General features: G+C 33.3%; 1 protein-coding gene across 9 annotated transcripts in view; it reads right to left on the bottom strand.

Annotated features, from left to right (window-relative positions):
* Positions 1-18,645, bottom strand: part of LOC118188601 (SEC14-like protein 2) — a 171,850-nt gene that overhangs the window by 52,201 nt on the left and 101,004 nt on the right. For all 9 annotated transcript variants that reach the window (XM_035359083.2, XM_035359088.2, XM_035359086.2 and 6 more), the window contains 4 exons: positions 16,380-16,474; positions 9,455-9,533; positions 8,205-8,285; positions 906-992 (listed from right to left, as the gene is read on the bottom strand). In XM_035359083.2, coding sequence (XP_035214974.1) covers positions 906-992; positions 8,205-8,285; positions 9,455-9,533; positions 16,380-16,474 — 342 coding nt within the window. The remainder of the gene's footprint in view (positions 1-905; positions 993-8,204; positions 8,286-9,454; positions 9,534-16,379; positions 16,475-18,645) is intronic.

The following is an 18,645-nucleotide window of genomic DNA, read 5'->3' on the forward strand; positions in this document are numbered from 1 at the left end:
TTTTAATAAATTAGTCGGAAAAATAGGCTGCTAAATTCGCATAAAGGTGTCCTTCAAATTTATTATACAGTACCAAAGATCCAAAGAGAAAGAACAGTCAATAACATGTTTCTTAACTTATTTTCCGAACAAAGAGTGTTATTTTTAGGTCTTTACACATTAAAAGAAAAAAAAAAGATTCCAAAGACTGAAGCAAACTAGAAGCTATTCACTGAGGCATGTAGACCATCAATTCGGAGATACAGAATTTTAATTCTGAAACAGATATCACATTGAAAATGAGTTAGAATGCAGTTTAAGAAGTGAAGTCCTCAAAACGTGATCTTTAAAGGTTTTCTGATAAGAATCAATCCAGCATGCTGTTCTTACGATTCTTATTGTTATTAGTTATATAATAGACTCTAAAACAGGGGTAAATATTACTTTCTTTGTGATACACAGAGAATCTGGTATAAAAGATTAAGAAATGAAAAAAATGAACATGCGATGAAGAATATTTCGAATCTCTTCCTCTTGAAATACTAAGTTTTGCAGCTTATCTTAATATGACTGAGATTGAAAACAATTATTTCTATGCCGTTTGCTTTGTTGCTCGAAAATATTCTTTTACCATTTTGCAATCTTAGATTTCTTACTAGAACTTCCAGAAATACTTTTATTTCTCTTCATCCATACTTAAATAAAGACTGAAAGTAAGCGATTAGTATGTTTTTCAGACAGTTACATAAAAGGGATTAATTATCTATATAGCTTGAAGGAATATAAATACTGTAAACTGGAATAATAACCAAATCATTCGTTAATGTATAAAAACACAGGGAAGCAGTCGAAAAAATTTCTCGAAGAATACGCTTTTGATTATTTCTACAATTTAATATATATGTTACCAGAAAAATTTTGTATACCTTTTCCAAAGAGCCTGAATTTCTTCAGAGTCGCCTCGGAGAGAAATGGTTTCGACAGGTTAAGAACGATGTTGAAATATGTTGGAACTGAAACATATTCAGTAATATATATATATATATAGTCTTAAAAACATAAAAACACTGAATAAAGTAAATGAAATGAAAGCGATGAAAGGATGAACATCGCATTAAAATTTTAAAAGAATTATAATATTTTTCAGTAAAAACAAAGAACTGAGAAAGAATAAATTTGAGTTTCATAAATCAGCCTACGGCCCACCAGCTGTATTCTCGAATTTTCATACTTCGACTCCTTTTGAGAGATGGCCCATCAGCGGCCGAGTTCGGTCCGAGGTTCGAATCTCGCGAACGGGCTGGCTGCATGGGCGTTTTCGTAGTTTTCCCCATGTGTAACGTGTATACGAGCCAGTTTCCCTTAGAAAGTCCTCCACGAAGGCATCCCTCCTCTTAGGCAGATAGCCCTCGAGGCTTTGCCATAATCACACACACATAAGTCAGCCTACAAAAGCACTTAATATTCTAAATGAAAATTATTTTGTCACATTTTTTGTTAACATTATGTTAAATTATCTTATAATATTATTGCAGTGTTCTATACCCGCAGTCAGGAAAAACAGTCACAAACTTAAGGAAATATGCGCATGATGTAGATGGAGCAACTGCCGATTTACATTATGAATTCCAAAAGAAACTTCACATGCCACATGCAGCGCCCATTTAACATTTAATCCTTGCACTCAGAATAGTAGTGTGCTGTAGTTTTTTCCGAAGGGGTCTATGTATGAAGGGAAATTATAAACCTCTCTATGACGACCGCGCACAGACTTCGCTGGTGGTCTTCTTAGACAGGTGAAATTAAATACTAGTGTTTATTTATGTTCGCAGAAATACAGGCCTATTTCAGAAGTGGTTATATTAAGGAGGTGAGCGTCACAAAAATATTTATTATATTTTGAAGAGTGAAGCCTAATGATATAATCTGAAGACTAATCAGTACAATAATGGCTAAAATGCTTTAATGGATTTATGAAAATTGGATACGAGGTAAAGTCAAAATGATCTTACCATAACAAATAAATACTTTTTTTAATCTGATAGATATCATAAGAAATAAACAATTAGTTGAAAACACTCTAAAAAAGAGCACAAGGCCAGGAAAACAGATTATTTCTTATTTTGCTTATCATTAAATCATTTTGAATTGATATGATATTTCACTTTGGAATAACAGAAATAATGTTGCAAGCTTGTACAGAGAACATGAGAAGAAGATTTACTTCTGTCATTATTTTTGTGTCCTTTGGAAATAAATTATCTCCAAAAAACATGACCGGCAAGCGAATCTGACTATAGGATTGTGAAAGTGACAGCTGATGTTATAATATGGCATCGGAGATTTTGCTTGAGCATACTCTAATGATTCCTTGGGTGAAGACTAGCTTTTCGTACCACTTCCCTCTCCATAATTTACACCTGAAATTATTGCATCAATATATTTTATTTCGCATTCTTTACGCCTTTTCACTTCGAATTTTCTGTATCAATATACTTTATTTTGCATTATTTACACGTCCATAAGAATACTTTCATAAATATGAACTAAACTATAGCAGTAAAAATTAAATTAATTTTGCTTATAAAAATCACAAAGAAATTTCTTACGACCTACCGCCAGTAGGTAATAGTCTATCTAAAGCCATTAGGTTTGGTTTGTATATTACGGCAAAATCTCGACGGCTATCTGTCTAAGGGCTTTCGTGGAGGCCTTTCTAAGGAAACCTGGCTCGGATACACGTTACACATGGGGGAAAACCATGAAAACGCCCACCATCCAGCCCGTTCGCGGGATTCGAACTACTAGTGTTAAGCGACTTTATCGCTCAGCTGCTGGTAGTCCCTCAGGCCGTTAAAAGAAAAGATAAAAGCAGCTAGTCCTGTCTCGCACAAAACCAGTGAGACCCAAGCTCCGCTCATTCCCGCGAAAACCCGACTACTTTAGAATGGTGTTTAGCTTCAAAGGAGGTAAAGTGATGTTTCTTTTAATGGTTTTGAATGTTAGAAAAAATATACTTCGAAGTGTTAATGCATGAAATGTTTGGGAACTAGCATAGTTCCTCTAGTCTATTGCTGGCACGCTACTGGTTGAGAAACAGATTTACCAAACGAGTAACTTTGAGCTGTAGTGCGGTCCCTGGGTTCAAAGGTTAAGCAACAAATGCAAAATCTGTCATATTTTCGGGGAGGAAAACAACATGAAGCTGCAAAATTTGCAAACTTAAAAAGGTATGTCAGGGGAACTAGTTCGCGGAATGCACTTTTGCATAAAATGCCTTTTTTTTAACAAGTAAACGTGCTGGATATAAAAATGTCGTGTTTTGTGTAAATCTGTATACCTCTACATTACTGAGTTCAGAAGAAAAACCGAAGTAGCCAAACTTTGGAAAATGAATTGCATGCCTGCACCTCTTCTAAGTGATACCAGATAATAGGAGGTACAAATGCTTCTAGTAGAGAAGTGCTAGAAACTCTTAGAAGCAACTCGAAAACTCACTGTCAAAGTGTCCCTTATTTGCTGTCAACCGCTCGGGATGACCGTTCTTTGTGTCTGCAAGCGACATTACAGGTCAATCACTTCACATTAACTTGCTTCTGACTTTGCAGCATTTGACAGGATGACCTGCATTTTTTAAAGGCTGCATACAAATCAACTGCGTGTAAGGTAACCAATGGTCTTTGCTTCACAGATACCCTCGTAAAAGGAGAGACTGCTTTTGAGATCAATGCTGTACTCCATAACAATGGGATACTATACGCTTCAAGGATAGGTCATGGTTTGGTCTACAGATCGATTCCCCATGGTTACTGTTATGGAGCTCGGCTATCATGCCAGTAACAATTGCAAAATGCATGAACCACTGAGCCGGGATGGTGGTTAGCGACGCTGACTGCCATACCAAAGGGCCCGGATTCGAGTCCCAGAGAAGACATGGATGTTTGTAAATATATAGTGTCTGTGAGGCATTTTAAATATATGGCGAGCCGAAAGTCCTCTCGAGAAGTCGGTAGTACGGAAAGATGGGTGGGAGACCCTCGGATCCGTCTCCCCCAGGGTGCTCTCCATCAAAATTGGGGGCGGAACTGAGCAAAGTCGTACTGTGCTCAAGGCTCTTGCCAACAACAGGCGTAATCTTGAACTCCTTGCGTAGATGAATTTCATGAGCTTGTTCTGATGTTACTGTCAGACAAGTAAAATATGTCACAACAACAAGAAATGCATGTGCATGAAAAGCAGTGATATGATGATTTAGGCAGGAATTACTGTCGGTGGCTAAACTGATCTCTATATATCCCCCTATAACTGTGACTGCAGTAAGATACAAAGATACCGCTTTCTGCTTAATATCTTCATAATTTTCTTGCTCCCGTGGGTCTTGATATCATTTTTATGGATGATAATGTGTGAAATTTGTACGCTTGCATTGGTTGACCAGTACTTAGATTCGAAAACACTGCTTTGTATATCATGGCCATTCAGGTCTTCCCATTCAAATAATCATGCAGTATGAATGCAGCATGCTTGGAATGCATTTAATATCTTTCCATGATGCTCCCCAGAGCACGTGCGAGTAAGTAATATGTCTACCCAGTGAATGAGCACAGACACCATAAATCTCACTATGATTTTACACTTGGATGAACCGACGCTTTTAGTGGTGTACTTTTCCTAGGTCATCACATTCCTTCTTGACAGACCTCCAACAGTTATTTCTGTTTTGTTTTGCAACCGAAAATCCACTATTATTTAATTATTTATTTGTAAATTTCTTTGCATTTTTCCTACGTTAATATCTTTTGCTATACTTCATGATCCATGAAACTTCCAATGAATTCATAAAATATATTTCTTTTATTCATATTTTTCCCGTTTTGTTGCTTATCTTAAAGAATGCATTTAACCGCGGAAACACCTTTGGCATTTACCTATGGATTACAGTACCTCTTGCTTCTTTCTTAGTTAGACCTCCAGTCACCAGTGGCAAATTATATAAGGCTGTTGAACATTAACATTTTGACCTGGGTTAAAATCCCAAAGAACGGACAAACTGCATGGGTGTTTTGATGATTTTCCCTATGCGTAGTGTGAATACAAGACTTTTTCCCTCAGAAATTTCTCTCCGAAGGTATTTCTTTCCTTAGGCAGACAGGCCCTTGCGTGCTTTGCCTTAAAACAATCTTCTTGAGTCAAAACGGATAATATAGCTGGCTGTTGCTCCTTTAAGAGTCCCTTTCACAATCCTCGTATGCAACTATTGCTTAGACTGAAATGCGGTGGGTTACCACCCTTGTAGATAAGACAATGTAACGTCTGCTCCCTCTAGCACCACCATGAGCATGTACATCACTTTTCTTGTGGTTGCTGCTTTGTTAATCGGCGTTATTGCATGCCACAATACATCTCGAATCTTTTTTTAAGTTGATTTCTCTCATGTTAAAAAAACAATATAAACCATTTTATTTACTAGTACGTATTTTTAATCAGAGGGGTGTGGGGAGAACTGCTTAAGACTTAACCCTTTAACTGCTTAAGAGAACTTAAAAATATTAGCAGATCACGATAAATGATCTTCAGCACCCGTATATGGAAATTATATCTCCGAAGACACTCCAAGCAAAGTGTAAGGAGATCGACTAGCTTTTTAGATCAGAGATGAACAATCAGGGCTCGGGGGCCCAATGCTGGTAGTGAGTCCTTCCTTTGGACCTCGATAACATTAATAAATTTAATTGTCTTTAGTTTTGACTGTGGATTTCCTGATGTGTGCATATTTCCTAAATTTTTCTGCTGATATCTTACAAACCGCTTAAAGGGCTTTATCTGAAGCAAAAGGCAAAGAAAGAGATTGGCTTTTGGAAATAGTTGCTTCCAAAAAGTTATCTCGAACTGAGTGGTTTCAACAAGAGAAATTCCATCTACGTTTAGAAGCACCCACATGTGCTAATTCACTTTTCTCCTAGTATTTAAAATCTTCACATTCCTTTGATATAATCACAAAGAAATCGAATCACTGTAAGCCACCTTAAAGAGTTGTTGAATATATTTACGTCTTGTCTGAAAAATGAGTTTGGTAAACATCTTCCCTCAAAATGTTCTCACTGACTTGCAAGATTTCAAAGGAATCTTATAAAGCAGTGTTTAATATTTTAGGCAGTGGAATACCTTCAGTTCATTATCTTCGCGATATCTAAGCTCCCTCCTTCAATTTTGGCTTTGTTTTTAAAAATAAAATATTAGATATTATTAAAATTTCTCGTGAGTTAAATTTATCTTTGATTCAAGCTAGCATCCAACTAGATAAGTGAATAGGTCCATTTTGTTACTGCATTCCCAAATAGTTTTCGTAGAAGTTTTTCACGGGGTAATTTTATACATTTGTTTGTTGCAAAATCTCAATAGTTTATTTGCACAAGATTTCCATTCTTTTTGGGTGAATTTATCTGTAAAGTTTTTGTGAGTTTCATCTGTGTATTTTTTCAAGTTTACCAAAATGTCTTTTTTGTTGACAAAGAAGACGAGTTTCTTAAGTTTACTTATGTGTGTTTTCTAGAGCATAATATTCCGGAGTACTCTTAGTGCATTTGTATCTACAATGAGATGCCAGAAAAGCGCATATATCGTGTTTGGTAATTTCTTTCAATATCAATATTTTGACAATAAAATAAATAAACAGATAAATCTATTTTATTCATAAAAAAATTACAGCAAAATATGCTTTACATATTTCTTTATTAGCAATTATACTAGCAGTAATGAGATCACTATGTATATTAAAAGTATGTATATTACCTCTAAAACAAAGAACGTGTTCAAATGACTGAAGTGGATAAAACTCACAGTACCTCTATGTTCATGAATTTGTTTGATAAGTTTTTCAGTCTCTCTCTGGCCTCCAATTGCTCATTCTCGTTTCTCAAGAAATGATTTATATCAATTACTTCATAAAATAATTATATTTTTTAACACTATCACTGTGAAATCATCTGCTATTTTTTATATATATTTCAAGAATGATCAGTTCTTTGTGATGTAAACGTTTAAAAGCACTTCAAATTTTCAGGAGACGAAAAGAATTTTATGGTAATTGTATGCTGTAACTAAATAATTTAATTTACTGAAGATAATCTCCTTGTGAGATCCTGTTGTATTAAAAGAAGTAAAAAAATAACTTTTACAAAATGCATTTATTTCTTCTTAACAGTTTGTAATAAAAATTAAAAAAAACCGTTTAAAATTTTTTTTTAAAGAATACATTTTTATAAACATTTAAAAAACTGTTTAAAAATCTGTATTATATTTAAAAAAAACACACATTTAAAAAATCATAAAATTAAATACCATGTGAGATAACAGAACTAATGTAAATGAGTAGCCATATAAGCGAAAAAACTGTGTGCTTTTAACATATACGTGAAGGCAGAAACTTTCTTCTTGTCAGAGAAGTCTATCCTTTCCTACCCCACTATTCAATGGAAACTAAAGTATCTGTGCCCTCGTTAGGAACAGCGAACACAGTCGGTGGTGTCGACACAGTCTACCTGCGCTAAGACTGGTATGCTTGTTTTAAAGTAAAAATATGCCTATGATACTGTTTATATTAATCTTTTTTTAGCTGAAAATATTAGCCAACCGTTAAGTTCAATTATTGGTACTGCTAGCCTCCGGGTTTCGCAGCGAGCTTCTTTAACTCGGATATGTCACTGATTCTAGGGCATACACCTAAATATTTGCTGAATAAGATATATTTTTGTAGCCCGTTGCGACAAACGCATATTTTAAAATATCTCTAATATGCAAAGAAGTTTGTTCCTTTAGGTCTCGATGTTTGTAGTGTTTATGTTGGTAGTCTAGACAATTAAAAAACCATAACGCAGCTGCAACAGAAGTCAGTAAAATTGTTTCAACGAATTCAACATCATCCATACTGAAATTTTGAGGCAGAAAGTGAAGGTGGAAAACCTTTTGACAATTTTCGTTTATAGTAAAATGGTGTAAAAACAGGAATTTCTGAAATATGTTATTTTGGTTATGTCAGTTCATCAATCTGTTTCATCGACTTTTACAGTATTATTAACGTTAAAATGTTCGTTTATACATGATGTAACCAATGTGCTTCTGAGGAAGTACCTTAAGTTTTTAGAATAATAAAAATTTCACTCTTCAAATTTTAAATAAAATAATAATCCATTTCAATTTAAATACTTAATAGTTGCGCTTCTTACCATTGATAAAATAAGTTGTTTTCATTCTTTCTGGGTAATTTGCTTCATAGAGCTTTAAAACTTCGTTCAGCATGTTCAGAGCTTCAAAATTTGAAGGAAAAGAAAACGAGTTTTAGAGGAAAACGTTTGAAAATTTAAAAACTATAATTGCACTTAATAATCTTAAAATTTGTCACAACAACATAAAGATTAGGCAATAACAATAATAATAACAACAAAGATTGTTTTTAGCAGATGGAACAGACGTAAGAATTTCGTTATTATTATTATTACTATTATATATAAGGCAAATCTATGAACAATAATCTGATTTACTATATCATGTAGTTGGACACGTGTAAATGCATACAAAAGGGAACTTACATGATACCTAACGTTCATTACTTTTAAAATAAGAGCATTAACTTATTGATATTATATTACAAAAGAATTTTCAGGTTACGTTAAATACAATTAAGTAAGTTTGTAGTGTCATTATGTTATTTCGAAGCAGGAGAGATGAAAAATGAGGAATGCCCTCGCCGGACTCGAACCACGTACCTCTTAAATACGCGTCGAGCGTGCTGACCACTACACCACGAAGGCATGCTAAGAAGGCGGGAGAAATACCTTATAAGTTTAATCTTGAGCTGATTGCAAGTATCTCTTTTCATATGTTCTACATTTGAAATAATACCGCATCTTTTGGTAAATTTTCTATTACATAGCAATCATTTTGGTTTGAGCTTTTTAAGCTTTGCTGTAATTTTCGCTGAAAATATTTCATCTTATCATAGTTTTGTAGCATATTATTATTAATACACGTTTCTTAGAGCTAGATTAGCGAAAGAAAATTTATGTAATATATCCAAGACCCACTGGGAATTTTCGTGTGATGCATTCTTACGGAAAAAAATTACTATTGCAGAGTTTTTAAAAACAATTTTCGACTATTTTTTGGATAATAACTGACATTTAATGAGTTTTTCGACTAAAAACGTATTACTAAAGTACCATGTTTGGGATGTTATTTACATATGAATCCTTTTTCTCTTCACTTTTATCTAAAGACTAGTTCCTCTGAGTTTGTGCATCAAATTCTGCTACTCTTTTTTAAAATTAATCGCTACTCTTAATATCCACTTCTAGTTCTCATGGAGTAACAAAATCTGCCTTTCTCTTTAAAAAGTGCTTTATTTATTATTTCACTTTGTAACTAAAAACCTGGGTTTTTTGTTAAAGCATGTAATATAACTAAAGAATAAGCTTACCATCTCTATTTGTGGCCTGTCGAAAGGTGTAACCATCCACATCAACAATATACGAATGCTTCTCAATAACTTTTCCAGTCTGAAAAGAAATATTCCCGTTAAAATAAATCTCATATTCGAGAAAAAAAGATTAGTTAAGTTTTTACATAAGAAAACGATGCAATCTGTAATAAAAGAAATTAAATATAGAAAATGGACTTTCAATAGTGCATATGTTAAGAATGTCAGTGACTAAAGTTCCAAGATGGACCCGTAGCAAGAGGCCAAAATTGGCCTAGAAGAGAATGCTCGTAGAGAAAAGAGGAAGATTTGTATTGTGTATATCTGAAATCGCTTTAGGAAAGTTACATTAGACTTTGGAGACAGCGGGAAAGACATCACTCATGCACCAGTTAGGCGTTGAAGGAATGAATTTTACATTATTCAACAGCAGAGCCGTGCCTGTATATTTTGTCATCGAGACAAACGGGTAAATATGCACCCTCGTAACATAAAGCAAATTAACTGTACCTATGGCATTTTTATATTCAACAAATGTAATTGTTTTAAATCGTAATATCATAGTTTTTATTCTAATTTTTAATCATATCTTTTATATGAGGAAAAATAACACATAAAAAGTAAAAAATACATTTTTCATAAATGATTTAAAACAAAAAATAACTTTAAATAAACTTTGAAGAATATATGTAGTAATGCAATTACTATAAAGACATTGCAATAATTTTTCAAAAAATATTTATTTTATAATTTATTTTTAAAAATTTGCTCTTGCTTTTAACGATACTAAATTCCCAATATATATATTTTTAGCTCTAATATGCAAAATAATTTAGTGTCTTGATTATTCTGTTAAGAAAATATCCATACTTGACATTTCTCTTTTTTCATTATTTTAAGTTTGCTGAAGCTTATTCTGTCACCACTAATGACAGCAACTGGTAATATTAAAAATATCCGTCACACAACTTCTAAATTATTATATGGCTTAGCTCAACTGAAAGTGATTTTTAAAACTACATATTAATGATGAAATTTCATTAGCACTTAATATCACTTGAATATTTAAGTGTTGAGTTACAAACTGTTTCTTTTTATCAAAATTCATTTAATCACTTAAATCCAAAGGCATTAATTTTAACTGGTTAGAAACTGAGAATCAGAAGCGCGCAAAGGAATTATTTCGGTTTGATAGCTTATCGTAATAAAATTAATACTGAAAATTCGTCAAAATATCTTTAAAATTCTACGTAAAGTACATATGGGAAATCTTAAAAATTAAATGAGTAAAAACTTTTATATTTCGTAAGAATGAATTAAATTGAAAATTTTAATATGATGTAACAAAGCAAGAAAAGCATAGCGTCCTAATTTATAACGTTTCATTTCTCTTCCTGCGTCTGGCTTGCCAGTGGGAAACCTGGAAATTAGACCAGGGTTTGAATTTTTGCAATTAAGTTGGCTCTACCTTCGTAGAGGAGGTTCGTTCTGCTTCAGGCAGATCAGGGCTGATTGTGGAATGTTTTCGACATTTTCCCCTTGTACAGTGTAAATACGAACCACAGCGAAGTATTTAACATTTAATTTTGAGAAGTGCAATCACCATCATAATGTCAAACCCAACATTCCGCAAATTTTTTATTTATAATTATACCATTTAGAAATTGAATTAAATCTAAAAATCGTGTATCTGCAGTTATATCAGGGTATTTAAATACAATATATGATATTCATTGAATTGTACTTGTGCTATCACATTATAAATATCACATTAGGTTTAATAAAATATCTATCAACAATACAAAATACTTAAATATTTTGTGAAGTCAAAGATATTCCTAAAAGAACTTTTTATAATTTATTCTAGGTTATGTATCAAGAATCAGCATATATCATCAATCAAATCATGTTCATTAATCATGTATGTGAACACCACATGACTTCCATGTACGGCCTATTAAATCATACACATTTTGCTGAATTTCATTTAAAACTTATTTCCTCGAATTTCATTAGAGATATATTTCTCATTCAATCTGTTCAGTTCTCATTTCGCGGCAAGCAAAAATGAATAAAATCTCCTTGATTAACCGCAGCTAGACAAGTCGATAAGGGTGTGATTATACAAGGGTTCTAGTGTTGTAGTACTTCCATTAAACTTTAGGTAGGTCCACAATGGGTCTGATGATGAAAATATATTATTTATAACTCGAAACTAGTGATCGCTGAGTGGAATTTAGAAACCTCATTAAGATATATAACAGCCGAGAGGTGAATCGCAACTAAGGAACTGGTTTACCCGGGATTTCCTCCTAGGTCAGCATTGTTTATCTCGACCAGTGCTCTGAAAGGTTTATATGTCTTTTCGTCCAAACGACATTTCGTCCAATTTTCCCTTCTCCTTTATCACCTGAGAAAAAATATCTTTTCCCCAGTTCCCCTATTGTCTTCCTAAGCGTCACGTGTCAGATAGGAGACAAAACACATATCCCGTAATTTTGATTCAATTATCATTAAAAATAATTTAGTGAACATAAGAAAATTCTCTTTTTTTGCATATTTCTTTCTCTTTTTGGACAGTGTGTTTCAGAAAGATTGTACTATTGAGATTTATTATTAGGTATTAAGCAGAAGATTTTTTTGTATCATGTTAGGTAAGGTATGAGGTTACAAACATCTTTCATTAATTCAAATTATTTACATTAACTGAAAAATGGCACAAGTGTTCTAGATGAAAACAAAAATAATATTACAAATGAAGGTTAATTTCATTTCTAAGCTTATTTACTTTATTTTTATTTAATTATTATCATTTTGTTTTGCGGAAATATCTGGTATCATGCTGATGCTAAGTTGTGGAAATTACGAAGATTGAAAATATATTAAAGATTTATTAAAAATTCAAAACCCTTAAAACATTCTTCAATCACCTGTATGTAGCAATTTAACATTCTCTCACAACTTGAAAACTCGATTTTGTTTAAAATATAAATGATCGATTTAGCATCTAAAAATTAATTTTTACATACAACCATGTCAAACGAGAAAAAAAATGGCGTTTGCCAATTTTACTTGACCAGCTAGCAAAGGCATATTAAGTATATGTCGAGCTGAATTTAAACTTTTCTCATAAATATTTCAGTTATACATTTAAGTGTCCTTTTATTGCTTTTTTTTTCTATAAATCTTTCGCGGATTGCAAAGAAAGTTTATATAAAAAAATATTGCAAGGCGTCTTTTTTCAGTTCTCAGGTGGGCGCTAAAAACCTTAGCGCTGGCTCTGATTGCAAATGCATGCAACTGCAAGTGTGGGTAACAGTCAAAGTATACCTTCTCTTAAAAAAGAAGCTAGAAGAATAGAAGTGTGTGTAATGAAATAATATTAAACAAGTCGATAATAATTAGTAATTTTATTATCAAAAATTTATATATTTATAATTATTTAAAAATAAATTAATTGAAAATATACCAAATAGCTATTTATTTTTATTATGAATATTTATTATCGATTATTATAACAAATATATATGAACATTTTAATTATTATAACAAAAAATCAAGAGCTTTTGCGAATTACCAAAAATTACTCATGATCCACTCTACTGTAACTTTTTGAATTAACTCTTTGAAAAGAACTAATTTATGATTGGTGACTAATAAATTTATAAATAATTTCACTTAATTTAAATGGATATTCTGGCGAATACAAATAAAGCACATTCATTCAGTCGAACTTCAGATGTTATATTTCTCAATTATGAGTTTAATTGCCTGCGCCCCGATGTCATCGTAACGAATACTATTAACTATGGACGATTTTCTTATAATTGACTTTTACGTAGAATTTCTGCGAAGAATGCATTAGATTAATATTATTTTTACTTTATTAGACTGGAAGCGATCTTTAAGTTCAATGCCAAAATCATCATAGAATCTTAAATTTTCTCTCCACTTTTAAATGTAGCGCGGGCTTCATTCATGTAAATATTTTGAGATCGCATATATTTTCCATCTATTTCTCTTAAAAATCCTTTTCTTCATTTGAAATTTTTTGTTTTCTTCACATTTAGTGAGATCTAAGGTCCCACCGACATCCCTCATATAACCCCTTGAGGGAGGTGAGTGTAATGAAAATTGATGATTTTGCTGGGGTGGATGACACAAGACTGCCACCATTATTTCCCTTTCACCAGTATTAATAAATATTAAACACTATTTTATTATTTATTATTTATTAAATACTCCCATTAGACAGTACACAGAAATGGTAGATGCCGTGTGGATGGCTTTTTAAGGCAAACTGGCCTGTGTCTGCATAACACATAGGAAAACCCATGAAAATTCTCATACAGCCAGCCCGTTCTCCGCCACTCGAATCTCCAACCGAACTACTAGTACTCAGAGGCTGGTGGGCAGGCACTAAATCCTATTTTGAGCACGAAATATTATACACACTAGGTTATCGATGCAGGAACTTGAAATATAGCCCTGCCCTCCGCGGAACTCGAACCTGGACCTCTCGAATACGCACTGTGCTACTGTTATACCACGAATGCATGCTGGAAGGAGGGAGAAAGTACCTTATATACTTTCCCTTCCAAAGGGCGACACTAGATTAGGGAACCCAGTCGCGAAATCCTGGAGGTGAAGAATTATTGTTCAGCACCTTTTAGTTCGGACGCCACTATAGAGTCATTACTTTATACCAATGTGGGAACTTGAAAAATGAGCAATGCCCTCGCCGGGACTCCAACCTGGACCTCTCGAATACGCACCGAGTGTGCTACCTTTACACCACGAACGCATGCTGGCAGGAGGGAGAAAATGAACAAACGCATGCTTTAATACTGCACCCAATAAGTAACATTAAAAGAAAAAAATTACATACAAATTTTAAATCTATGAATACTAACGCCAAGACGACCTAGTTGCACGTGACAAAAGACGACTAACTACCGGTAGAATAAAAATTGTTAGGTTGAACTTATGACTCCCTGACCCCTGAAGTTTGAAGGAGTAGTATCAAAAGTCGCTTAAACGTATTTTCATGAATTTCAATTTAGTTCCAAGGCTTTTATAGTTTCCTCGTGTGGCGAGCTACCTAACGTCTCACCTTCAGCACCTCTCTCAAGGAAGCCCGCCGTGGCCCTGCAAGGAATTGTTTCATCTGCGTTTGAGGACTTTACACGGAGAGATCCATAGGTGCCATTATTTCCGCTATTGCAAGATAAGAGGTGACTTTCTTTACATTTACTTAGACACATAATTTTTTGTTTAAGAAAGGGCAAAAGCCAAACGATTCTGGTGGTTATCATCAAGTAAGCAGTAGTAAGAAAATAAGATTTGAGGGTATTGGATATTATAAATTCTTAAATTTTGCTCAGGATAAATGTGTTGAAAAGCAACTGGGGATGATTACACTTATATTTGTTTGCTCATGGACGTCACAAAATAGGAAATTATTTTCAGGAAAAGGATCACGTTTTCTCATATTCATATATACAAGAGGGTCGTTATAATGCGATTTTGGACAATCGATGAGCTAGTATATTGAGAGGAAAGTTACTTAAATCTCACGGAAGACCGGTCGGAACATTTTGTGGATCATTGCACCAGAAGAGTTTGTTACATAAAAAACAGTCGTATTAAAATTGATTTTATTAAAAAGTTATTATTTGCAGAATTTTAATACAAATACATTTTATCTATATAAGAGATTAATAAATTAATTTCTCAGTGATGTTTTTAATTTGCTATGCATGGTGCGTCGGACTGTTCGTAAGAGCCACATGCAAGGTTTTATTTTACTGACTAGTCTCTCTTTGATTCTCATTTCAACACATCTCTGAACAGAATTGGATTGGATTGGATTATTCAATGATGGCAAAGCACACGAGGGCTATCTGCCTAAAGGAAGGGATGTATTCGTGGAGGATTTTTCTAAGGGAAACTATCTCGTATACACGTTACGCATGGGGAAAACCACGAAAACGCCCATGCAGCCAGCCCGTTCGCGGAATTCGAACCTCGAACCGAACTACCAGTGTTCAGCGTCTGTACCGCTCGGCCGCTGGTGGGCCATCTCTCAAAAGGAGTCGAAGTATGAAAATTCGAGAATACAGCTAGATTTGAATGCGCTTTTTCATCGTAATTCTCAATGTGAGGATTTGGCACCTCTAAGAAAGTGATATGCATCTCTTGAATATCATTAAGAATTAAGTGGCGTATCAGCTTTTGACCACTGGTAACCAAATGAAGATTTTTAAGCGCTGGTTGCTCGATGTTTTCACGAGGAAGTTACGAAAGCCGCGGTTTGACTCCTAATGAATGGCCTGGCAGCATGGGCGTTTACGTGATTTTCTCCGTATGTAAAGTAAGTACGAGACAGAACCCTTAGAAAGTCCTTCAGAAATAGATCCCTCTACTTGAGCTAATAAGCCCTTCAGTGCTATGCTATAAATGACTGAGAGGTTAGGTCAAAAGGACTGAGAGGACTCAGCTCCTGAAATAAGTTTATTTAAATTTTTACTGATTTGGAAAATTTGAGAGGGTGAGAACCATCCATGATATTAGCTATCTTAATTTTAGTTTCTATAGATTTGAGGTAATTTGTTTGCATTAAATTTCTGAGTTCTGGCACTGTAATTTGGAGCAGATTATTAAAGTAAAACTTTTCTTAGTTTTTGCAGTTTCGCGAGTAGAGAGAAGCAAATATAATACTTAACATTGAATTTTACATTGAGGATCATATTTAATAAGATAGAAACAACGCTATCGGTGAAGTATTTGCTATGACCAAAAGCGTCTAACCAATAAGTGAATAATTTAAGTTAAACATTTAGACAAGGCTATAATTTTATAAGAACATTAAGTTCGTGATTTTTCTATATTTCTTAAAAATTTGAGCATTTTGAAAAGTACTTACTTTCTTGCTCATCTCTTCCATCTCTTTTATATCTTGTTCGAAAAGGTAGGTTAAAAATCTAAGTATCTCAGATTTCTGCACAGAATATACAAATCCTGAAAAATATTGTAAGTACATCAGTAGGAAATCCATGTGTGTTATCCTCATTACGATAATATGTCAAATATTCACAAAGACATGTTAGAATTTTGCAAGAAACTTAGTTCTAAAATCTTGCGAATTATTGAAATATTACTTATATGATCATACTGTCATTTGTAATGACTTTTCCTTAAAAATATAAACATTTTATTGCAAAAATAAATCGAAGTCTTAATGCAGAGATATTTGTTTTCGTCAAGAATTAAGCTTGAGGCTAATGTGACATTTGCGCACATGGCAGTTTCGCACAAGTGGCATTTGCGCACATCATCCCTACGGGAAAATGAAATTTTCTAACAGGTGGACAAGTGACCACTTTCGCACACCTTGCCAGAAATAATCAACCTTGTGGTTTATTAACATGAATGTTCTTAAGGAGAATCAATTCCTGCTCTGATAAGTTGTTCTGAGTATTTCTTGTGTATTATTATTTTATTGAGTACTTTTTAGAACATATACGTTGCCAGTCCGAAACTTGGATGAAGTGTGAAATTACAAAATGCTTTCAAGACATATTTAAGGGGTTAGGTGCATTTAAATAGACCATAAAATCGAAATTTATTTTTATGTTTTTATATTAAAATTTGATTGCTTACAAGCAAAACATATGTAAAACAAGGCCCATGTAAAATTTCGCTTTACAACTATAGTTAAAAAAAGTTCTGAGCTTAAAATGCCAGACAGTTTAAAAAGCCAAACAGTTTGTTTATATCTGCATTTCAGAAAATGCATCCTATTAAATCTCCCGAACTGTGCATATAAAATGCTTCTGCACACAATTTTACATAAATATATAGATACTCACGATAGAAAAGTGAATTCATTAACATATCTGTCTATGTATTTATTAAAATAAAAAAATGTGACGCGCTTGCAGGATTTAAAGGTAATTTCATTTTAAAATTAATATTCTACAAAACTGGGATTTTCCTGTTTCCATGCATAATTTCTCTGAACTCTCTCATTAGAATTTAAAAACATTTTGCTTGATTATATAAATACTGTATCTGTACAAACCGGCAATTCTTCTGATCTTTTAAAACTATAGTAAAATTCGAAATCATATAAAAATGTCGACTCCTCACTTTTCATATGTCTCAGTTAAATTTATAATAATTATATATTATTTAAATATATATAAATATATATTATATATTATTTAAATATATAATTATACATACTTACTAGCTTTAAATTAAAAGTACATTTTTATATTTTTTATAAAAAATAATATGCATTTACAGGGTTTGATGGTAAGTATATTTTTAAGTTAAGATTTCTCATAATTATAATTTCCCTGTATAGGTGAAATTATAATTTTCTTGCTTACGTGCACGATTTCTCCGAAACCATAGGTCAAAATTTCAAATTGAGCAACTGTTGTTGTTGTTGCTGTTACTAATCTCCGCGCCTAGGAATATACTAGACGAGGCCCACGAGTCCATTCACCTTTAAAAAATCGAAAACAAGCTTAGGAGACCAGTAAAGGTCCACAAGAGACAACTCCATGCACTCAAGGATATGTGCCGGTGATGCGGGTGCATTGTGACACTTAGAACAAATTGGGTGAATCTTGATACCACTTTCAAAAGTAAGTTCCCTCGGGTGCCCACTGAACTCTTCATCGCTAAATAAAAGAGGTGCTGATCTTGCATGTGTGACAATATTTAAAAAACAACAATACTGTGCACAAGCAAATGTTAAATCAAAGTTTTGTTTAAATGTTATGTTATGAATTTTATGCGAAGAATATCCTGCTAAGTTCTTTTTCTTTCCTCCCTTTATTTTCACTTTCTCTGTCTTTTTATCCTAATGGGCGTTAGCCCAGGAGGGCTATTAATTTCGTTTTGGTATTTTGCGTCAATTCACTTTTCAAACTGCTGCCACCAAGTATTACAGCCCTGTATTATATTTAAAGAAATTAAATAAGGAAGAGTCTAGATAAATGTATGTATGTTTCTCGCATTGTGATAAAATAACGGTACCTAGAGCCACCAAATTTTGAATAACGTAAATATCCAGTGCATCTGGAAGCCCTAATTTGGAATTTGTTTTATTATCTATTTCATATTTTTTCAGACATTAAAGAATTTTTTATTAACAAACTCAACGATTTCAAAGCGAG

The sequence above is a fragment of the Stegodyphus dumicola genome, chromosome X1 (genome assembly GCF_044657685.1).
Source record: "Stegodyphus dumicola isolate Sdum_Otavi_A_Nest chromosome X1, ASM4465768v1".
Taxonomy (NCBI): domain Eukaryota; kingdom Metazoa; phylum Arthropoda; class Arachnida; order Araneae; family Eresidae; genus Stegodyphus; species Stegodyphus dumicola.